Source organism: Drosophila novamexicana, unplaced genomic scaffold (assembly GCF_003285875.2).
Source record: "Drosophila novamexicana strain 15010-1031.04,08,12 unplaced genomic scaffold, DnovRS2.1 tig00000108-arrow-pilon, whole genome shotgun sequence".
Classification (NCBI taxonomy): Eukaryota; Metazoa; Arthropoda; class Insecta; order Diptera; family Drosophilidae; genus Drosophila; species Drosophila novamexicana.
Window position 1 is genome coordinate 207,363 of NW_020824772.1, and position 23,829 is coordinate 231,191.

The 23,829-nt window shown below is 41.8% G+C and overlaps 5 protein-coding genes across 6 annotated transcripts in view; 4 read left to right on the plus strand and 1 right to left on the minus strand.

The window, feature by feature from the left end:
- The window catches only part of LOC115771891 (RYamide receptor), a 43,968-nt gene extending 35,985 nt beyond the window's left edge, over window positions 1–7,983 (minus strand). The window contains exons 1-3 of the mRNA XM_030717775.1: window positions 7,334–7,983; window positions 5,556–5,672; window positions 3,556–3,754 (exon numbers count right to left, since the gene is read on the minus strand). Coding sequence (XP_030573635.1) covers window positions 3,556–3,754; window positions 5,556–5,672; window positions 7,334–7,983 — 966 coding nt within the window. The remainder of the gene's footprint in view (window positions 1–3,555; window positions 3,755–5,555; window positions 5,673–7,333) is intronic.
- A 7,853-nt stretch (window positions 7,984–15,836) lies between these two features.
- Window positions 15,837–17,493, plus strand: LOC115771914 (phospholipase A1-like). Its single transcript, XM_030717803.1, has 3 exons — window positions 15,837–15,909; window positions 15,969–16,236; window positions 16,738–17,493. The coding sequence occupies exons 1-3, from the start codon at window positions 15,837–15,839 to the stop codon at window positions 17,453–17,455; spliced, it is 1,059 nt and encodes a 352-aa protein (XP_030573663.1). The 3' UTR covers window positions 17,456–17,493.
- A 430-nt stretch (window positions 17,494–17,923) lies between these two features.
- On the plus strand, window positions 17,924–19,092 carry LOC115771722 (phospholipase A1-like). The gene is made up of 2 exons (XM_030717546.1): window positions 17,924–18,004; window positions 18,067–19,092. Exons 1-2 carry the CDS (start codon window positions 17,959–17,961, stop codon window positions 19,044–19,046), a joined length of 1,026 nt encoding a protein of 341 aa, XP_030573406.1. The 5' UTR covers window positions 17,924–17,958; the 3' UTR covers window positions 19,047–19,092.
- A 1,121-nt stretch (window positions 19,093–20,213) lies between these two features.
- LOC115771721 (phospholipase A1 VesT1.02-like) lies at window positions 20,214–21,431 on the plus strand. 2 transcript variants are annotated; one of them, XM_030717545.1, is made up of 2 exons: window positions 20,214–20,810; window positions 20,872–21,140. In XM_030717545.1, exons 1-2 carry the CDS (start codon window positions 20,295–20,297, stop codon window positions 21,058–21,060), a joined length of 705 nt encoding a protein of 234 aa, XP_030573405.1. In that variant the 5' UTR covers window positions 20,214–20,294; the 3' UTR covers window positions 21,061–21,140. The 2 variants fall into 2 exon arrangements, with proteins under 2 accessions (XP_030573405.1, XP_030573404.1); XM_030717544.1 differs by having other exon boundaries at window positions 20,241–20,334; window positions 20,392–21,431.
- A 1,117-nt stretch (window positions 21,432–22,548) lies between these two features.
- Window positions 22,549–23,699, plus strand: LOC115771723 (phospholipase A1 VesT1.02-like). Its single transcript, XM_030717547.1, has 2 exons — window positions 22,549–22,640; window positions 22,700–23,699. The coding sequence occupies exons 1-2, from the start codon at window positions 22,601–22,603 to the stop codon at window positions 23,674–23,676; spliced, it is 1,017 nt and encodes a 338-aa protein (XP_030573407.1). The 5' UTR covers window positions 22,549–22,600; the 3' UTR covers window positions 23,677–23,699.
- The last annotated feature ends 130 nt before the right edge of the window (window positions 23,700–23,829 follow it).

The window sequence follows — 23,829 nt, forward strand, 5'->3', positions numbered from 1 at the left end:
AGGCAAATTTCCAATGCGCTGGCGTCGATTTGACAAAGCGACAGCTGCCCCAACACCACAGCACCCCTAACCCCCGCCCCTGCCTCCAGTCCCCGCCCTGCTGCAGCCAACTATCAATGAGTGGCCACGGGGCAGCATTATGCATCTTGCATCTTGCTGCATGTCAGTTATTATATATATGTTTTTTTTTCTCTTGCTTTTTTTCGCCACTGTCCGACTGACTGTCAACTGTGACGTGTCATCGCCGTAAGTCAGCGGTTTTATTATTACTTTTAGCTGATTGTTTTTATTGCATTATTTTTGGCTGTTGCCGCTGTTTTTTCCCATGGCCAACAAAACCGGCGCTGACGCTGGCTCGACTCGAGCAATTAGTCAGTCTGTGATTTGTAGCTCGTGCAAATGATTTTTGGAGGCATTTCGCAAAATATTGAACAGCAAGTTAGAACAGTTACAAGTTTAAATACCCTTAATTAGAAACTACTTGCGACTGATTGTTCCTATAACAATATGATATAGTAGCTGGAAATCTCCGGCCTTCTAAGAAGAAGGATTTTTTACACGTGTTAGAAACATAGTAGAGTTAATCAAAACTGAGTGTGGTTAAGAGATCTGGATAGCAAAAAGTATTTTTATAAAAACATTCATTAATCGACAGATTCTTAAAATTAAGCCACATTACATAGTATCCCGATGTTGACAGGATTTCGCAAATATGTAAGGAGTATAACAGGAGGAGCATTAAGTAAGTAAATTTAAAGGTTCCTTAAGATATTGCGGGAAACATACGTATATTATAGTGGTCTGATCCGTCCAATTCCGACATGTTGTAACAGAAGGACGCCGAACGATTTTATGACGATAGCTTTAACTAAGCGATAACTAAGAGACTAGTTTGCATATAAACAGACAAACGGACAAGCGGACATGATTATATCGACTCGGCTGTTGGAACTAATCGGGAATGCTTTCCATAAACGATGACAATATTCAATACGCGCTATGTTATAGAAAAAAAAAAGTTTGCAAACCAAATTATTCTTATAAGAATTAATACGAAAAGTAATTCCTTGACGACATCTGACATCTCAACTAAGCGAAGGAATCTTAATAAACAGAAGTGTTTTTCAGTCTACAACCTATGTCTTGTCTAATCGCTCTTTTGGGCTGCCAATGAGCGATAAATTGATCCGATTTTCCGAATCCGAGCCCCAACATTAATGCTTTCTGCTCATAGTAACATACCGTTAAGACTTTGCTAACGGATATTATCTATATATTATCTAAGCACTATAAATCCAGCCACATCCACTTCCCCGTCTATTAGGCGGCACAGTTCGCCCAAGTGTGTCTTCACTGTATATATTGGTAAAATTTTGTAGATTTCAGCCCCTTCACATTATATGATTTGACAGCATTTTAATCCACTTTGCCCTTGCGGCAAAAATTTGGCAAGGGGAATGCAGAAGTCGGTTTATTTGCCGCATCACGTATACGCCACGTACACGGCCCATTTTGGCAATTGAGTTTAAAAATAAAAGTAGCAACAGTCTTTTTTTTGTGTAATTTTCATACATTGGCTTTTAATAACAGTCTGATGGCTGTCATCATTATTATCGTTAACAAGATGATCGCGTTGCTGTGGCCGTAATTTGCTAATCATTTCAACTGCCGCTTGGCCAACTATTTGAACAAGGAAGAAATTGTCAACCGTTCAAGTCATGAGAAAATGCCAGTAAAATCTTCAATGCTGGTTATTTATTTGGTGCCTCCAAAGGATGGTCTCCAGATTGACCAACAGTCGACAGACAACAGCGAAAAGTGAATGGCAGATGCGGCTGTCGCTGCCGCTGCTGCTGCTACTGCTGTTGCTGCCTTGGGCTGGAAATTGGGTAACATTCGCGGCAGTGGGCGCAACTGTCCAGCATTATTATGGAGGAATCTGTCGCTATTGGTATTTCTTTGTGCTTAATCAGCAGATGCACATGCCTGACTGAGCCAGGGCAAAATCTGATGGCCATAATTGGTCAAGCAGTGGATGGATGGATGGACGGACGGATGGATGGATGGATGGGTGGATGTGCTTCACAATGGACATGTCTTAATTAAGCATCGGCAAATGTTAATTAAAATACGCCAAAATTGGGCAGCTGCTGCTTTTACTCTTGGAAGCCCAGCTGCGTGGATGACTTGCAGAGGTCAAGTAGATAAATTTGGTACCCTAACTGGCTGTGGCTTTCTTTGTGGCAGGCGTCTATGGAAATTCCACAATTCGATTGGCCATAAAGCGCAAAGGCTCGTTTAACAACTAGTTACGTGGTCGTCGTCACCCGCCGCCAAAACGCTTCCTGGAAACCACAAACTGATCACCGTCGCGACAAAGGTGGCATCTGCCACCGCCAGCTGCCGCCTCAGCTGCCGCCACAGCTGTTAGGCGTCTCACGTACTGGGCAACAGGTAAGCCTGCTGCTGCATGCGCTGCATAAATCTTTTCTCATTTATTTATTTCAAATACAATATATACACTGCAAATGCATCCAGCTGCTTGGGTTGGGTGTCTGCCAAAGCTGCAGATGAGCTTGAGCCTCAGACTGTTGATTATATGTGCATTTTATGCGATTTGTTATGCCGACAAGGTTCACCTTCAGTCGAAATGTTACCCCGGCTGGAGGCAGTTGAACTCTTCAGGATATAATTGGAAACCAATTGACTTAATGCCTAGCATTGACTTTTACCTAAACAATGACATTTAATGTATTCAATTGTGATCTTTCGCATTCAAATCTACTGGCTTTAACCTTTTTGTAAAAAACGCTTTACAACTTATAGAAATATACAAAAAAAAATTACCAATTCTATCCATAGAAAACTGTTTGACTCAACTGACTGAGCCACAAATAACTTTTGCTCACTGTGACTTTTGAGAATTTACAAAAAAAATCTTGTCTTTAGCTTGTCTTAAAGCTAATCGTTGCCAACTTGTAACCTTTCTTCGCACTCCGAAAGTCGAAATTCATGTTCGCTAATTTCTCGTTCGAATCCGCGCAGCTTTCACTCAATTTTTCGAGTCATCGCCCTAACAATCTATAATATTTGCTTCAATTATCTCAGCTATTCTCAGCTCACGGAATCTGTGCAATGTTTGATACAAGAGCGGAGAACAACAAAATGTTAACTGGTCCTGGAAATATTTTGCATTCGAATAAAAGGCAAATGCAAATATTCACAAAATCACAGAGGGGAATTCAGTTGGAAAGTGCGCAACACAATTTGCATGAGGCGGTGCGCGGTGTCGAGTCGGGAGACATGCTAAATATTTAAAATAGAACTGCACAAGAAATTTCCATAGCTAAATATATATGACGAAACACTGTGCAATGGGTAAAGGACTAAAAGGATTGCGAGTGGGCATTCCCATTTGCCGTTTATCTAATACGAATTTTGGTTGGGTTCTATCCTCAGCTAATGACCAAATCCATTTACCCACAAATTAGTTTTTGTGGTTGCTAACTGAAAGTGGTTTTTGGGCTATCGGTTTCTGAGCGTGGATGGACTTACCTTGCGCTTGGAGCGCGCCATGCGCTGGTCGCGCGAATTCTCCGCCTCGCCCGGCGGCCGCTTGCCCCACACGGCGATGGCAATCCGAGTATAGGTGAATATTAGCACCAGCAGTGGCACGATGAACTGCAGCGTGAACAGCGCCAGCGTATAGTAGTAATCCTGTTCGGTCGAGGGCCAGACCTCGCGACAGATGTATCTGATGTGGCAAGGACAGAGCAGGATGCAGCGCATGTCGTTGTTGTTGTTGTTGTTTGTGAGTGGCATGCAAAATAAAAGAGCAAAGCCGGACGCGGTATAAGATTGCGTTCATTTTATGGAATGCAGGCGGTAAGGGCATGGGGGTGGTGCACAAGTGCTGTCAGCTTGTGCCAGCCATACAAGCCGTCAAATGCAAGCACACACTCACACATACAAGCTCGTGCAATTTAAATTTTATGTTATGCGCCTGAAAACTCTTCACTCTATTATGGCCGAGAGCAAATGCGCCAGAATTTCGCCACCATTTCGCAACTATTTTTTGTTGCTCTTTTGCACTTTCATTAATTTGTTTCTGCATTTTTTACTTCTGATAAACCCCACTTTAAGGCCTCTCAACTATAATGACAGAAAAAGAAAATCGCCACAATTTCGAAATAATTTTATTAAATTCGGTCTGCATATTTTACAGTTTGTAGAGCCAAGGTTCAGCCTCTCAACTATAATGACAGTATAACAAAATTGGCGTAGTTTTAACTCCCATTTCGCAAAAGTTTTACCACCTTTCGTTCATTTATTTTTCGTCGTTTTGTAAGTCTTAAGCTAGTCCCTACTTTCAACCCACCTAAACATAGTGGCAAGAGCACAAAGTGAAAAAAGCGAAATCGTCACAATTCCGAGCAGCATTTCTCCAATATTTCTCAACCCGTTAAATGTTATGTTATTTATTTTTTTTTTAATTCAAAGCGACACTACTTCCTCAGTATTTCACCACTATTTCGGCAACAATTCCCCATTATTTCCCCAAAATTTGATTATGTTTTATTAAATTTGCTTAACTCTCAACCGCCTGAACTTAAATGGCAGGAAAAACAAGTGCGTCGCCATTTGACCAACATTTCGTTACCATTTCGCTCTCAATTTGCCTCTATTTCGTTATCATTTTATTTAATAACAATACATTTGCCTTACTCACAACCGCCTCAACTTAAAAGGCAGCAAAAGAACGTTCGCTATCATTTCCCTGTTTTTGGCTCATTTTTCTGCATTTATTATTACCATGCAAATGAAAGAGGTATTTTATTTTGTAGAGTGCATCGTTTGCATAATAAACGCTGCCATTTGCCCTCCTATTTTATGTGCACTTTATTGCATTTTATGCCCATGGTTCTGTGTCAGCATTGCCTGTTTTTGAAGGTCCACTAAACGAAAGCTTCTTTTGTTCCACCGACCAGCTGATGTTGCGGTAATTAGGCACGTTCTTTTACAGCACACGAACGCCCGCAGCTGGCACAAATGTTGCCATAATTGTGAAACAAACTAAGCTGCCCGGCGGTAATTGAATGCGAAATGAGGCGCAACTTTCGCTTAAAGTCAATCTAAATCATATTTGGCCAGCTCAAAGGGTTTCGTGCAATTTGTTTTATTTGCAATTCACTCGACAGCGTGCCACAAACTGCAAAGCGTCTTCAACTGTTGATTTGAATGTGGTTCTTGGCTGATTTTGAATGTTCACAGAGAATATGGCAAGTAGCCCATTACAGGACAACAACTGCAGAGTGCTTGTCGACTGACTATCGATTTCAGCATGTGGCAGCTCCAGTTGCATGCCACTACCATCCCGGCTGACGAGCAGGGCAAAGGCACGCGCTGCGTATGACTTGAATGTGCCCACATATATTTGCTCAAGTGCCACTCGTCAGACAATGCCATGGTCATATCTTTAATGCTACACTTGAAGCACACACACACACCCATACACACGCACACACACTATTTGGTTGTTAATGGTTTCTACTCACTTTTCGCATTTCTCGTGCCATATGGAGCTGGGCACCATCAGGCGGGAGACGACGGGTATGGGAAATGCAGTTGCCAGCGCAATAAACCAAACACCAGCGATAATAAATTTGGCGTAGCTGCAAATAAATAAATATAAGGAAAAGAGTTGTATTAAAATATTTAAAAGGAGACCCAAAATTACGATGACGCACGCATGTGACGCGCGACGCCTGAAGCGTGGCGCATGACACGTAGCATGTGTCTCGCATTGCGCATACGCCCTGAGTGCCAGAATGCGATCTCGTGTGCCCGAATTACAGCCAGCCTGGATAATTATAAACCGTATTTATTTGGGTGCCACACAAATATTTGCACATGCCACGAAAGCCTCGCTCCTTAGCACGCACTCATTGACAGGGCGTGACATAAATGCTGCCGGTTGCGCACCCCTGCACGGCCCCTACACACTTAGCCGCCATTAGCCATAGCAAAAGTCAGCTAGCTGACAAGTGGCAGCAGTGAAGGGGAGGCCATTCTGTGTATTCAGTTACAAAGCAAACTGACGTTCAATGGCAGCCAGCGGCCCGGGCTTGCAGGATTTGCAGCAGAAGCAGCAGCAGCAGCTGCCGCACTGCGTCCGCCTCGTGTCTTGGGTTACTATTTAAACCAATTAACACGACACAGTTCGCCTTCCCCTTTCCCCTTTCCCACTTCCCCTCCTTCCGTCTAGAGTCCGTGCTGGCATTGCGTGTTTTTCAAGTCTCTGGGGGCGAGGCCTTCTTTCGGTCAAGTGCGGCTGGCTGCCAAATGCCCAAAGCGCCAAGCAATGCAAATACGCCGGCGGCCACTTTACGGCGCCAATGTCCCAAATACCTACAACAACATAGAGCAACAAGAGCCCTGCAAACGGCGGGCTTTCAATTAGTTTTTATGCGCCTTCAATTAACTCAAATGCTACTAAAAGCCAGCTTTGCATACTTGACTAAGACTTAACACAAAAGTTAGGAACCAAGTTTGCAATGCTTAACGGGCGACCCGCAGGCTTGACTTGGAAGGATTTCTCGAAGTGCTATCTAAATTGTTATCTAGAACTCTTCTTAGCTCAATTTTCAGTTTTTTATTCAAACTGTGACAGAATCTAATCTTGGAGATGACTCGAAAATGTTTTTCAAAATGTAAATTATTATCTGAAATAATTGAATTATTTTTAATCATTTTATAAAGAACTTCACCCATTTAATGATAGTTTAAAAAAAAATAATAATAATAAATAAAAATAATAATAACTAAAATATTTTAAAAATGTGGCATTGAATAGATTTTTCTGATCAATTTAATTTTCATCCACAAGATGTCTACTTGATTTGATCTCTATCAACGATTGGCATCTATCTAATACGTTTTTATGCCTTTTGGGATTGGGGTAAGGTTTGGTTCATAGTAGGCAATGATTGGAATTCTGGGCGCGAACTGGTTTAGTTTAAATACGGCTTGAAACTTTTTGTATGCATGACATTTAACTCCATCAGGAGGGTTGTTTAATTATAAGGTATTGTTAAAAACTTCAACTTCAATGGTACTTTTGTAGCCTGAGATTCGAGTGCGGATAAGCCTTTGCAGTTGACTGAACTTTTATACCAATAACTGTGCCATAAGAAGTAGCAAACCAAAAAGCAAACGAACAAAAAATGTATTAAATCTAAACAGCATCTCTGTAAATCCCAATTACCCACAGTTATCCAAATTTAAATATATAGATATTATACATAGGTTAATGGATATACATTGATATACGCACCGCTTTGTGATGCGTGGACGCAGGGGCCACATGATGGCTATGTAACGATCAATACTGATAGCCACCAGAGTGTAGGCGCTGACCAGGACGGAGACCACCTGCGAGTAGTTGACAAAGTGGCACAGGACAATGCCAAATGGCCAGTAGTTGAGAATGTACTGCGAGATAAACGAGGAGGGCACACAGAAGAGGGACATCAGTATGTCACCCAGCGCCAAATTGGCTATAAAATAATTGGTAACCGTGCGCATGCGCGGCGTGGACTGCACAATGTAGCAGACGATGCCGTTGCCCAGCAGCGCAAATATAAAGATGGGTATATAGAGCAGGTAGACGACGCTCTTGAAGTAGTCGCTGGACCACAGATCATCCGAATGAGAGCTGACATCAGTGCAGCTGAAGTTTAGCAATACGGTAACATTGAAGTGCTCTGTTGCGGGCGTGGACGATATGTAGTCGGCGTCCTCAGCGCCCAAGGACAGCTCAGTCGAGCTGCTATTGTACATCAGCGCCCCAGCTGTATCCTGATAATCATCCTCGTTGCGCAGCAGCGGCTGCTGTGGCGCAATATAATACAAACGCTCGTCATTTAACACGGTCCGTTGAAGGTCCAAACGACGACGGTGCCAGACAAAACTGTTAAACTCCATTTCCAAGAATGTTTTTATTCTTCTTTAATTGTAAGCAGTCCTTGGACTTTTTTGTATAAGCAAACAACTTTTGCTCTTGTAACTTAATCTAAATACTTTTTGGCATAAGCAAATCCTAATTGCAGCCTCATTATAATCAAGCAGCTGCTATTGCGCTCGGTTTGCGATTTGAATATAATTTCCACAGCCAGCTGAGGGAGCCTGCAAGTAAAAGGATATGAAATATGTAACAGCATGTTGCAACTATTATACAAGTTTCAAGGCATTTTTAAGCGTGGATAGCTCTTTTTACTACATAATTAAATTAAGTATTGGATATATGCAATTTACTTAATTTACCAAACAATATATGACTGCATACTTTTAGACTTGCTCCACAAATCAATTATATCAGCCAGAAAAGAATTTAAATGATTGCAAGCTTTTGTGCTGCTCCCAAAACTGACAACTTATAAATTTAACTGTGAGCTCTTATACTTGCCAATTTAAGAGTGGCAAGTGTATATATTTCAACAAAAATATAACTCAACCTTGGACTTATCCTTGCAGATTTCTAAAAAAAAAAAAAAAAAAATCACAAGGTCCAACTTTGTCCAAACACATTCAAACATAATGTGCTCAAAGTTGCAGCCTTTGTACGAAGAAAATTTGACAACAGACTCGCCAGTATTTCGGAATATACCCAATTATTTCTTTATAAAACTATCTTTTCATATTATTCAGACAGATTTTCGACTGTGACACAAATGGATCACTTCTGTCTATTGGTAAAAACTTGTCGTTGGCAAACAAAAAATTGTATTTTAAACATAAATATAAATTTCAACCTTATAAATTAAATTTTTTAGTTAAAAAGATTCAGAGCCTGAAACTCGTTTTAACTATGAATTGATTTATGGTTCTGAAGCAAAAGACCTACCTCTGTGCAAGTAAAAAACTGTTGCATACTTTTTCGCGCGTTGGCGGAATAAGACTTCACTCTGTATAAGCGAGCAAATGGATGTGGGCAAAACTGTTTTGGCCACATGACAAACGTGTGTGGCATGGCCAAAACGCATGTGAATAAATCACACGGGCAAACAAAATTGCGAAGAAACCAGAGAGCATAACAACTGCCAAAAATACAAACAAACCGCTTCAGGGTGCAGAAGCGGTTGCTATGATAAATGGGTCGCAATCGAATGCCATTTTATGCTGAAGTAAAAGGAGAAACCTTTGAGCGATGACAAAGTAAAAGCTTTTGGAAATGCGAATAGATTGCCAATATGCGTATTTTTTTTTTTTGAATGCGCACATTTTAAACCAGAAATTTCAAAGTCAATAAGCTAAAAGAGATTATTCCAAGTTAAACCTTCTCAACTCAGCCAATATGTTGTATGCTGCATAAATTCTACTGAAAACTACATACCTTTTTCGAATAACTAACCAAAGCATATTAGCAAAAGTAATGCTAAAAAAAAAATTGGGAAAAGCATATACCTTTTTTTTACACCCCTGGATATATTCATGATCAGTATTAATATCGGCGAACGTCTGTCCGTCTGTCTGTTTCTATGCAAACAAGTCTCTCAGTTTTAAAGCAATCAGCATGATACTTTGCATATTTCCTTATTTTTTTGGCAGGCACTATATCCTATACCAAAGGTACCAGCGGTAAATTTTTTTTTTTTTTTATGAAAAAGCTTTGTTTTATTATTATTTATTATGCATTCTAGATTTAAGCAAAATCTTATCAGCATCTTCTTGGCAAAAGTCGTCACTTACGAACTACCCTCCTATTCTTCTCACACAGAGCTGCTAAAATGTAAGTTATATTTCAACAAGGGTATTTATTCTTCGGCTTGGCTAAGATGACAATTCTCTCTCACGTTTATCGCCAGCTTCAATTGGAAAAGCTGTGGTATATTTTAACTTTAATGTGCCGCAGGCGAGCGGAAGCTGTTTGGCTGGCAAACAAAAATTCAGCCGATTGGAATGCATGGCTGCTAGGCCCTCTTTATATATATATTTATATACATATCTATATCATATAGCTATATGAACATTTTTGTTTATAACAAGGCATTAGGCAAATGAAAATGCGAAGCAGATTTGCGTGCGCGAACAATTAAAGCCTGGCAACAAAAGACAATTGTTAAAGATAATATGAGAGCTGTAATTTGATTGCCAAAACTTATTATTGTGTGTACGAGTGTGTGTGTATAAATGTGTGTTAAAAGAAGTCATTTCAACTTTTACTGTCGCGTCGTTTTAATGTCCCGCTAAATAAACTCCGACACTGACGAACTTACGGAAGGACTGACAAAGCACCCTCGTGTGTGTGGACGCTTGCTGTAAAAGCCGGATAAGGATATCAGGCAAGTAAATTGCTTATCTCAGCGCAATAATGAGGTACTTGCTGAGGTTCAGACCGTACGCTCAGTGTATGCGTGTGTGTGTGGGCGGGCTGTGGGTGTGTCTGAGTGTGTGCGTGACTTGAGTTTTTGTCACAGCTAGCAGGTCTACTCTTTATGCTGCTGCTGCTGCTGCTGCCATACTTTATCAATTATCTGCCCAAATTCCGAAATCCCTGCGAAGCTTCATAAAATTTCAACAGACGATTGCCTGCCTAAGGATTTGTTATTGGCATTTTTGTCAGGCATGCGAGACACAAGCAAAAAAAAAAAAAAAATAATAATAAAAGCATTCTCCTAATTCCTATTTGCAAGTGATTTATTTTTTAATATACGCATATATATCAACATTTTGCACATAACATCTATTAATTTTTAAATTAAAAATCGACCCAAGGTGAACGACATGCGCGCCAGCAAATGAGAAAATGGAGTAGACCCAATCGCATGACAAGCGAAAAAAAAATATATTAAAATAAGTACGAGTGCTAAGTCGAGTGTGCGACCACAAGATACCCTAAAGACAAACCATCGAACACCCACGTGCTCTTTGTGAAGCGCCTTCTTCACTTCCAAGCCTAAGATTATGTAGGAAAATGCATTCTTAGTTCGATGTTTATGAACTTTTCGGGATCAAAAAAAAAACAAAAGAACACCCAACTAATTGTGTTTATCAAGAAACTAGGCTCTTCTAAAAATTAGTTTTTTACAGATTTTGACCTGTTTCTCTGGGTTTGATAAATACACTACACTTGCACTAGCCATTATACCCTTCTTATTCATCTTCAATGGGTTCAGGGTATAAAAAATGCATGAGATTTCCAGATGTGTTTGCCAGATTTCAATTGCAGAAAAATTCGCTTTGATTTGGCTTCAAAAAAGGAAAAACCTCGAGTTTCCATCACTCTCCAAGAGCTGCGCTCGCAGTGTCCGGGTCGAATGGCTCATATACATCTCATTAAACATGGGTCCCGGACTGAGTGTATTAATGAAAAGTCATCAATTTTATATTAGGCCAACATGTTCATGTGGATGTGAGCGGCATGCCCAAGTAAATAATTAACACGGGCAAGCAAATCCCCAAATAATTCCAATGCATTGAATCCTCCAGATTGAAGGACGAAAATCGAATGCAAAATGTGGGGTAAGGCAAATCTTTTCGAAATAGAAATATTTTGCCGCAGACATAAAACACGCAAAAAAAAATAAATAAAATAAAATAAAATACTGCTAAGAAAATGGCAAAAAAATCACGTACAAAAATGTAATCACAACACGCGATGCAGACGAGGGCTGAGCATAGAAAGCAGTAGCTAACATATTTGGACCATAGCAAATAATATATTTACGCAGAGTATAAGACGGAGCCTGAGAAAAAATAGCGCCGAAAAAGACGCAAATCAGATTTGATCGGCTTAGTTGCATGTAAATTCATTTAGCGCCTTTTTAGGCTGAACGCGGAAATGGAAAAGGAAGGCGAGCGGCAAGTGGCGATAGGCGGGCGACAGGCGCGAGACGTCCCCAAATCAGGTGCTACGCACATAAATTCAATTTACAAAAGGCGTTGTGCCAAAAAAGAAATATGACTGAAGGGAGCAAAAAAATTATTAAGCCCACAGTAAATCTTCAAAGAGAGCTAACCATAGCTCATATTTCCATTGGCCATCATTGTATTTCAGGCTTATGCTTTGGGATTAGCTTGCGTTTTATGTCCGGCAAATTTTGAGGCAAGAATTCTGCGTGGAGCATCACCAAAAGCAACATTGGTAAAAAGGAACCCACAAAAAGCCCAAATGCAGCAGCTTCAGCTTCAGCTTAGCCAGACCAAAGCACAGTCAAACAATTTTGAGAGCAGAATGCCAAGCGAACATTTGCTCTTGGCAAATTGCTTTTGAAACCGCCACAAAGTGAAAATAGTAAAGGTCCCTGCTCGGGCGCCACACCGTGCAGTGGCAAATATTTTGCCAGCGTTCGCTACTATTTGTCTCTACTTGTCGATGAGAGAGATGAGCGTGCTTTGGATTTGTTCAACACGATGCAAGGCCGAAGCAAACATTACATTACATTACATTACAGCTTGTACACGGGTAACAGGTAAAAGAGCTCTTGTCGGGAGTACCCGACTATCAGGACTACCTTCTACCTTTCATATATATTATACACGCACACTATCGAAAAAGTTTTCCTTAAGAGAGTTTACAGTCCGATCTTTGGAAAATTTTGATTGGCTGCCAAAAGTGTACATATACCGTTTTAGTAACTCCATCAAATAAAAAATAAATGCATACACATAAATCAAAATATGTTCAAGTATATTCTATTTGTTGTGCTTGTCCCTTTCAGGCAGTTTCCTTCATGCTTTCGAGTCTATATTCTCTGGCTGAGCAACACGAACACGTCGTGCTAGAACGTCTCAAACCACGTGCCCAACTCTAGTCTCTAGTCATATGACTGATTGCCTGCTGCTAACCACAATGTCGTTGTTCCCTTTAACCTCGTATACCACAGTCTCCATTACCGACACCATCATACTAGTCGAGTCAGTCGGTTGCGTTTTTCCGAGTGCTTGTAATTATAATTAATGAGCTATGTGAAGCGCACTTGCCGCTGCCAGAGCTAAGTCAAAGGGCAAAAGGCAAAGGTAAGGGCGGCAGACTAAGCGACGGCATTGTCACTTGTGGCATGCCAAGGCGTGGGCGTGGGCGTGGTCGTATCTTAGGAGTGTTTGTGATAGTTTTTATCATTTGACTCATATTTAAATGGGCAACCAACAGCGCAAAGAGCTCAGCAGGAAGTCACCCTTCATATGTGTTAATTAGCAAAGCTTCAAATGAATTGCAGTGTTTGTGTGTGAATTTGTGTGTGTGTGTGTGCGTGTCATAGCCTTGCTAATGCTTATGTATTTGTTATTTGCCTGGAGACAGACATTTGAAGTCGTGTTTGTCGTTTAATTCTTGAGCATAGAATAATTTGATGTCCAGAATTTATTGCAAATGCACTTTAATCGTGGCAACTACAAGAGCGAGGCACTTTAAATATAAAATATATATGCACGTCTATTGCAAAAAGAGTTTTCCATTTTGTGACATTTCTATAATATCGCCCCATTTCCATAATATCGGTGTGTCCTTTTGTGTTTCGTGTGTGTGTGTGTATATTGAAGGAAGTTCGGGAAGTCTGCTAGTCGTGCACTCCCGACTAGAGCACACTTACTAGAATTTTTTTCTAGATATTCGTACGCATTTAGCCATGTATGAATACGGCAAATGCTTAAATTCTCTCGCTTCAAGCAATCCTTAGAGCCGCATTTTATTTGCTGATAATGCTGATTTATGCGTTGGCTTTAAAAAAAAAAAGTTGAATTGAATTTTATGACGGCCACAAAATCCGCTCTGAGCGTTTTATAAGCATTTAAAACCAAACTCGTGCCGAATGCGACACAAGTCCTTGGCCCTGGGCTGACCCCAGCTTGGGTTGAGCCTACCCTTGTCAAACATTATGCTGACTTCATGCGCCGTTTCTGCGACAATGAAATTAATTAAATGCATTCGATTTCAATCGGGTGTGAGTATATAACATGTAAATAGCCGTCCTATTATGGCATATTAATTTGGTTAATCAAATGCAAAAAAGCGCTGTGAAAAAACTGTTAAACGAGACGCATGCCACACCCACACGCCCCCTCCTCATGCGCACAATCAGTTTGAAATGTGACACTTTTAAAAATGCGATTAATTTGAATTTCATTGAATTTTGTGCGCGTCACCCCTCACTCCCCTCAACGCCGCTCACAAGGACAACTCCATAAAATATTTAACATAATTAAACGGACGTGCCTCCGGCCTGACCAGCTGCATACCTTGTCAAGGACCTCACGCGGGTCAGAGCTCATATTTTAATTGAGTTATTTTTTTTTAATGGTGTGCAACAATAGGTGCAAATTCAAGCGAAATGTGTTAATTAAATGCAACGAGCGCCATGCGACAATATTTAATTAAGCGTCTGCAACTCACTTAGAGCGGGTTGCCACTTGCAGGCGGCACTCTTCAGTTTTCATTTTTCCACACCACGCAATGTTTTTTACACATATTTCGCAAATTTTCTTTGTTTCCTTTCTTAAGTATACAACGTATACAAATCCCAAGGGCTCTTCGCCGCAGGGTCATTGCGATTGTCCTCCAAACTGTCAGGAAATATTATTCTAAGCCTTCGAGCTCCTGCAGCGCAGCTAAAATGAAATGTTTGAGCTTCATGACATTTCAATATTGTTGATTGCTTCTGCATATTGTAACTTTTTATTTATAATTTTTTTTTGTCAATTTATTTGAAAGCCTGCATCAAAATTAGCACAAGTCATGATTACATGTTGAGTCCCAAGCTTTTTCAAATTTCGGTTAAACATCAAGGCCAAAAATAACGACAATTTCAAGCTTTTAATCTTCAACGATATTATAGCCTTTTTGTCTTTTGGGCATTAAATTAAAATGAACTCCAGCTATTCTGCATGCTTTTTCATTTTTAGGGTGACCATATCGTCTCCAAGTACCGCCAAAAAGTATGCCACGTATTTTTTGTAGGCACGCATGTTACTTGGAAATTTTCGCAAGTCATTTAATTCATGCACTCAGCCAGAGGCCAATTAACACGAACAGGATAATCAGCCATGGAAAACTCATTAGCGGCATTATGCAAGTGCAGTCCAAATATGTAAACAAAAAGTGGCTGCTGAACGGGGGGTGGTGGTGAAGTGTTAGGGCGGAAGTGTCAAAGCACATTGAATCATTATTAGCCGGCTTTTGTTGGGACAGCCGAGCAAATGTTTACTGTGCTCGTTGACACTTGCGATTAGCCAAATAATAAATATATTAAAATATAGAATATATAAGTTCTGGCCGCTTTCAGTTTTCGCACAAGAGCTCGCCCCCATACTCAAGCGATAAATCGAAGCATTCAAGGCATTCAAGGGTGCCGGCAATTAAGCCCATTTGAGAGGGTCACTTACAGCCGATTAACTAGCATTAACTGTGGAGTGAGTCCAAGTGTAATCGATCTTGATAGGGCTAAGGCATGGGCCGGACATGTAATGCTACAACTTGATAAGGCACAGCTCGCGCGCCTTGACTGTCGATTGCGTCAATTCCAAAATATGTGATATTTATACCTTTAGGAACATTTAATCACAGCTAAGGCATCTATAGCACATTCAGCTTGCATATATTCTAATCAGGGAAAGGCACTTGAAGGAGCCTATTTTTAACACCCACTATACCCCAGCAAAGTCGGATAGTAGTACTCGTCTTATTGCGCGGCACGAAATGGCAATTAAAAGTTAAATACTTTAAAAGCACTTGCAGAACTAGCTATCAGATGCTAATTTCTGTGCATAAGCTGGTTATCGAATGCCTGATTAGCTGGTTATGGACATGCGATATGGCCTATAAAAGACCACTGTTGCCCGAAATGCCTTATCAGTCGAAAGACACCCCCAGCAAAATGAAGACTATTGGGCTTTTGGCTTTCTGTGCGCTAGCGGGTAAATGTTACCATTTTCATGAATGAGAATTCTTAGCAATAACTTTGAACTCTGCAAAGCTTCGGCCTATGCTATCGAGGAGTCCGACCGTGTGAATGGCGAGAACGGCTGGTATGTGCCAAAGCTGGATGGCACCTTTGAGTGGGTTGATATGGATGAAGCTGAGGATTGGCTGGATCGCCAGGAGATGATGGAGGATCGGGGACTTACTACCACACCTGTCAAATTCTATTTGTTCACCAAATCGAACCCAACCAAGGGCACCAAGATCACAGCCACCAGCAAGTCTATCGATGCATCACACTTCAACCCCCAGCACCCAACCAGGTTAGTTTGATATTTATATAAAAAACGCCGATTATCCGGCAATGCTTGGGTCACATTTTTTTAAACCTATCTAAATATTTATCCTTTTCCATTATTTTCCGCCCGAGAGCTAGTTTAACTTCCTGCTCCATCTTGAACTCTCATTATCGCTCAGCGGAGATGATTTTTCGAAATCGGTGGATCTTGTTCTATTGGATATTAATAGTTTTTACTCATATTTCGCCCGTGCGGTGGACGTTTCAAAATTGTTTATTTTGGTTTAGTAAACAGATCTTTAAAAATATCTTCCAAACCCGATCCAACATGATTTGAATCTTTGCACATATAACCCGAACACCTACGTGTTAGATTTTCTGAAGAGTGTCCAGTAAGCTTTCTTGCGAGTACAGTGATCAGCAAATGGCCAATCAATCGGTCAGTCAGCAAGTCAGGACAAACAGTATTATAAATATATAAAAGATAAGCTTAGATATAGCCCCAGCTAATTCATATTTTTCACAGATTCATCATCCACGGCTGGACCCAGAGCCGCTCATCTGGCATGAACAAGGAGATTCGTGATGCCTGGCTGAGCCATGGTGATTTCAACATCATTGTTGTGGACTGGGCTCGTGCACGCTCAGTCGAATACGCTTCTTCCGTTTTGGCTGTGGGTACGGTGGGCAAGAAGGTCGCCAACATGATCAACTACCTACACTCTGACCATGGCATGTCTCTCGGCGATCTTTACGTCATCGGACACAGCCTCGGTGCTCACGTGGCCGGCTATGCTGGCAAGAACACCAATGGCCAGGTGCACACCATCATCGGCCTGGACCCCGCCCTGCCTCTGTTCAACTACAACAAGCCCAACAAGCGTCTGTCCTCCGACGATGCCTATTATGTAGAGTCCATTCAGACCAATGGCGGCACCTTGGGCTTCCTCAAGCCCATTGGCAAGGGCGCTTTCTACCCTAACGGTGGTAAGACCCAGCCTGGTTGCACCCTGGATGTGACTGGTGCTTGCTCCCATGGACGCTCTGTTACCTACTACGCCGAGGCCGTTACCGAGGACAACTTTGGAACCATCAAGTGTGGTGACTACGAAGCGGCTGTCAATAAGGATTGCGGCAGCACCTACAGCAGCGTTCGCATGGGCGCCGACACCAATGCCTACATGGTCGAGGGTGACTTCTATGTGCCTGTCAACAGCAAGGCTCCCTACGGCAACATTAACTAAATAACTAAATGACGCAATTAAAGAATTTACAACAAAAACAATCAACTCATGTTCTGTTATGGGAAATAGGTGTCTAATACCTAATCTAATAACGCGACTAACTAATCTAGTTGCGATTACGACCTTAATCATAAAGTTGAATGCCACACCTTGAAATATAAATCCCTCGCTTATACTTATATGCCTAGAAGTAAAACTGTCATTTTAGCAAACGATCAGAAATCACTTTATTCCCAGACAATATATGGATCTGTCGCCTGCCACGGAGTTCTTAAATCAGCCCGACATCAATGAATGCTCCCATTGATAAAGATTTATTATCAGTCAAATTCACGGAGGGAAGTGTGATTTTTAATCAACACAATCAACATTATATGACTAAATTTAATCAATCTGAAGTACTTTGAAAACGGCGTAGATGATGAGTTAAATTTTATTTTTTACTGGGACTATAAATAGGCAGGAACCGCATTCCCTATGACAGTTTTACTTCTGGTTCCAATATGAAGGCAGTTTTTATAGTTGGCCTAGTAGCGCTGTTGTCTGCAGGTAGTTAACCCTTTAAGTCCAGTAAGAAATTGCAGTTTCTGAAGTACTCTCTTGCCTTGCAGTGGGCGCCCTGCCCGTTGATGATCGCGTCAACGGTGAGAATGGCTGGTACATACCCAAAGAAGACGGCACCTTCGAGTGGATTGATTTGGACGATGCGGAAGATCTCTTGTCAAAGGGCGAGGATATCGAGGGTCGCATAAGCACCAATGCAGTCTCCTTCTATCTGTACACCCAGTCAAACCCTACTAAGGGTCAAGAAATTAAGGCCAAGGCATCATCCATAGATGATTCGCATTTTAACAAGGATCATCCCACGCGCATTGTTATTCACGGCTGGACACAAAGCTATAAGGACTCGATGAACACCGAAATCACCAAGGCATGGTTGTCTCGCGGTGACTTCAATGTCATCATTGTCGACTGGTCACGTGCTCGTTCCGTGGATTACGCTTCCTCTGTGCTGGCTGTGCCCGGCGCTGGTGCCAAGGTGGGAAACATGATCAAGTATCTGCAGGAGAACCACGATATGTCTCTGGACAGCCTGTACGTAATTGGTCACAGCTTGGGTGCCCAAGTTGCTGGTTACGCTGGCCAGACAGTTGGCGAAGGCAGAATTCACACCATTATTGGGCTAGATCCTGCCTTGCCTTTGTTTAGCTATAATAAGCCCAACAAGCGCCTGTCCTCCGATGACGCCTATTATGTGGAATCCATTCAGACCAATGGCGGCAAGCTCGGTTTCCTCAAGCCCATTGGCAAGGGAGCCTTCTATCCTAATGGCGGCCAGAAACAGCCCGGCTGTGGATTGGATGCCACTGGCTCTTGCTCGCACAGTCGCTCTGTGACCTATTACGCCGAGGCCGTCACCCAGGATAACTTTGGTACTATCAAGTGTGGTGACTACGAAGCGGCTGTCAAGAAGAATTGCGGCAGCACCTACAGCAGCGTTCGCCTTGGCGCCGACACTAATGCTTACATGGTCGAGGGTGACTTCTACGTGCCCGTGAACAGCAAAGCTCCCTTCGGCAATATCAACTAAACAACTGTAACGCAATTAAAAAATTAAAGAATTTCTAACAAAATAATATCAAATCAGGTTTTGTTATGAGAAGTAAATACTAATATCTAATCTAATAACTAGACTTACTAACATAGTTGCGTTTACGACTCAATTCAGAAAGGTGAATGCCATACCTTGAATTAGAAAACCCTCTAAGAATAAGATCTGGGTTTAAAGCGATTTCTAATCGTTTGCTAAGGTGACAGTTTTACTTCTAGGTGTATAATTATATATAGGTTTATACTTATATACCTAGAAGTAAAACTGTCATTTAAGCAAATGATTAGAAATCACTTATAACCACACAATACATGGATCTGTCGTTTGCCACGGAGACTTTAAATCAGCCCGATATCAAAGTATGCTTCCACTAATAAAGATTATTATTAATAAAAATATCATCAGTGAAACTCATACAAGTAAGTCTGATTTTTAATCAATGCAATATGACCAAATTAAAAACGGCGAAGATGATGAGCTTAAACTATTAATAGCTGGAACTATAAATGTTAGTTTTATTTCCGGTACCAAAATGAAGACAGTTTTTATAGTTAGACTAAAAACACTGCTGTCCACCGTTAGTTAGCTGCGTTAGTTAGTGATTTATTACAGATCTGAAGAATTCTTTTGACTTGCAATAAGCGCTCTGGCCGAGTGAGAATGGCTGGTACGTACCGAACGGACGGCACCTTCAAATGAATTGATTTGCGGGGAAGATTTGTTGTCAAAAGGCAATCATAAGAATGCTTATGATGTCTCCTTCTATCTGTAGAGAGGAGGGTCAAGAGGGTCAAGAAATTAAGGCCAATGCATTATCCATACATGATTCGCATTTCAACAAGGGTCATCCTATACGGATTGTTATATTGAAATGAAAATTCCATAAGAATTGCGCCATAAGCACCGACGTTATTGAAGAATGCATTTCCCACACTATGGGATATGGCAGAGTAATGTGAATATTTGTGCTTCAGTGTATAAATGCACACTAAGAAGCTAGCATGTTGACTCTGGCAGCTCAAACTTGTTGTATAGGAAGTTAAAACCACATATGCATAATCAGCGCAAATAATAAGATTTTAGCTTAACTTAGCCAAGCGTGGAGTCAAAGGTGTTGAACCAAATTAGTTAAACATTTGTAACGGTTGCTATTATAAAACCCAACACTTATATCTACATAAGGGGAAAAACTGCCAACAGATTCGAAAGCCTGGTTTACGACCCAAAATGAAAGTTTTCCTTGTACTAACTGCTCTGCTAGCCGCCGGTAAGTCACACTTTTATTTTTATAAGATAATGCATCCTTATGTATCAGCCACTTCAGGCACCTCCCTTTCCACTAAGGAGCGCATTCATGGCGAGAACGGCTGGTATGTACCGAAAATAGATGGCACCAGAGAGTGGATGGATCTGCAGAAGGCCAAGAAGCTGTTGGTCAACGATAAAAGATTCCTTTACGACGCTGATGTCTCCTTCTATCTCTACACCAGATCAAATCCAACCAATGGCGAGGAAATCAGCTCCTCGGAAGAGTCTATATATGATTCGCACTTCAACAAGAAACATCCCACGCGTTTTGTCATTCATGGCTGGACTCAGAGCCACTCAGACTCAATGAATACCAAAATCACCAGGGCTTGGCTGGCGCGTGGTGATAACAATATCATTGTTGTGGATTGGGAGCGGGCTCGCTCCGTTGACTATGTATCCTCGGTGGTTGCTGTGCCCGATACTGGCGTCAAGGTGGGTGAAATGATCAAGTACCTGCACGATAGACACGGCATGTGCCTAAAAAGCCTAATAGTCATTGGTCACAGTCTGGGCGCCCATGTTGCTGGTTATGCTGGCAAGACCGTTGGTAGTGGTCGTATCCATACCATTATCGGATTGGATACTGCTCTGCCCCTCTTCAGCTATAACGAGCCTAATCGTCGCCTGTCTTCCGATGATGCCTTCTACGTGGAGACCATTCACACCAATGGCGGCGTTTTAGGTTTCCTGAAGCCCATTGGCAAGAGTGCTTTCTATCCCAACGGCGGCATCCGACAGCCGAAATGCGGTTCCGTCGGCTACAACAGCTGCTCCCACAAACGCTCTGTCACCTACTATGTCGAAGCCGTCACCCATAACAACTTTGCAGCCATCAAATGCAGCGACTACATATCAGTTATGGAAAAGGATTGCAGCGGCACCTACAAACACGTTCGCATGGGGGCCGTTACCAACGCGAATAGGGCTGAAGGCACCTACTACGTTCCTGTGAAGCGGAGAGCACCCTTTGGCTACAACAAACTACCAACTGATTTGTAGAAGAGTGTATTTTCTTGCAATATTTCAAATATAATCGTTTTGGTTATGGTATAATTCCTAATGTTTCTTATTAACAATCAGCGTAACTAACTTAATTTTAGTCATGTGTAACGTGTTGATAACTGCTTTAAGCTAATCAGTTTAATATTTTTAAGATTCGGTATTATTTTTACAATTTAAAAAAAAACGAGTTGAGATCCAGAATGGAATTCCTTAGCTTTCAAGTTAGAAATAAAAAAGGCACAATTTATCTCAAGCTCTACAGCAGATCAGATCCCAATGACGGCCTGAACACGTTGAAAATGGCTAAAAAATATATTGCTGTTCTGCAAATGTATTGAACTAACAGAAAGAAGCATCCCCGACTCCATAAAGTATATATATTTTCTTGCTCAGCATCAAGGGACGAGACAATCTGGACATGAACATCTGTCTGTCCGATCGTCTGTGCGTCCCTATGTATTTACGCAAAAATCTCAGAACCTGTAAAAAAGGGACACTTGAAACGCATATTTCCCCGCGGAGATATGACGCTTGAAGGCGACATAACTCCGCTCATCTAAAAACTACATTATTTTGCGCGAAGATATGCAGAGATATGTCGTGCGATATGATGTCGTTACCCACTTAATTCTTGGTATGGCTGTGGAGTGTGAAGCGGAAACGAAATTGAATGGGAATTCTGAGATCGAGTCCGATAAGAGAGAAGCAGCCCGGCTGTGGATTGGATGCCACTGCTCCCACAGTCGGTCTGTGACCTATTACGCCGAGGCCACTCCCCAGGATCACTTCGGAACCATCGAGTGCGGTGACTACCAGGCGGTTGTCAATAAGAATTGAGGCAGCACCTTTAGCAGTGTTTGCCTTGGTGCCGACACCATTGCCCACCATGGTTGTGGGTCATTTCTATATGCCCGTGAACGACTAGGCTCCATTCAGCAAAATCAACTAGACGACTGCGTCTAAAAACGTATATCCTTCTGAGGCTGTTCTATTAAATCATAATGTACTATCAGCTCAAACTTGTATGGGAAGTTAAAACCACATATGCATAATCAGCGCAAATAATAAGATTTTAGATTAAGTTAGCCAAGCGTAGAGTATAAGGTGTTGAACCAAATTAGTTAAACATTTGTAACGGTTGCTATTATGAAACCCAACACTTATATCTACATAAGGGGAAAAACTGCCAACAGATTCGAAAGCCTGGTTTACGACCCAAAATGAAAGTAATCCTTGTACTAACTGCTCTGCTAGCCGCCGGTAAGTCACACTTTTATTTTTATAAGATAATGCATTTCCTTATGAATCAGCCACTTCAGGCACCTCCCTTTCCACTAAGGAGCGCATTCATGGCGAGAACGGCTGGTATGTACCGAAAATAGATGGCACCAGAAAGTGGATGGATCTGCACAAGGCCAAGAAGCTGTTGGTCAACGTTAAAAGATTCGTTTTCGAAGCTGATGTCTCCTTCTATCTCTACACCAGTTCAAATCCAACCAATGGCGAGGAAATCAGCTCCTCGGAAGAGTCTATATATGATTCGCACTTCAACAAGAAACATCCGACGCGTTTTGTTATTCACGGCTGGACGAAGAGCTATTTGGACTCGTTGAGCCGTATAATTACCAAGGCCTGGCTGTCCAGTGGTGAATACAATATCATTGTTGTAGACTGGGCGGGTGCTCGCACTAACTACCTCGCCGCTGTGCTGGCTGTGCCCGGTGTTGGCGCCAGGGTGGGTGATATGATCGAGTACCTGCACGATAGTCACGGCATGTCCCTGAAGAGCCTGATAGTCATTGGTCACAGCCTGGGCGCCCATGTTGCTGGTTATGCTGGCAAGACCGTTGGTAGTGGTCGTATCCATACCATTATCGGATTGGATCCTGCTCTGCCCCTCTTCAGCTATTACGAGCCCAACCGTCGTCTGTCTTCCAATGACGCCTTCTACGTGGAGACCATTCACACCAACGGAGGCATTTTTGGTTTCCTCAAGCCCATTGGCAAGGGCGCCTTCTATCCCAACGGCGGCATCCGACAGCCCAACTGCAGTTTAGTCGGATTCTGCTCCCACGTTCGCGCAGTCATCTACTATGCTGAAGCTGTCACCCGCAACAACTTTGCAGCCATCAAATGCAGGAACTTCATAGCAGCTATCGGAAAGGATTGCGGCAGAACCTACACCCACGTTCGCATGGGGGCCGTTACCAACGCGAATAGGGCTGAAGGCACCTACTACGTTCCTGTGAAGCAGAGAGCACCCTTTGGCTACAACAACCTACCAACTGATTTGTAGAAGACTGTATTTTTGTGAAATATTTCAAATATAATCGTTTTGGTTATGGTATAATTCCTAATGTTTCTTATTAACAATCAGCGTAACTAACTTAATTTTAGTCATGTGTAACGTGTTGAAAAATGCTTCAAGCTAATAAGTTAAACATTTGTA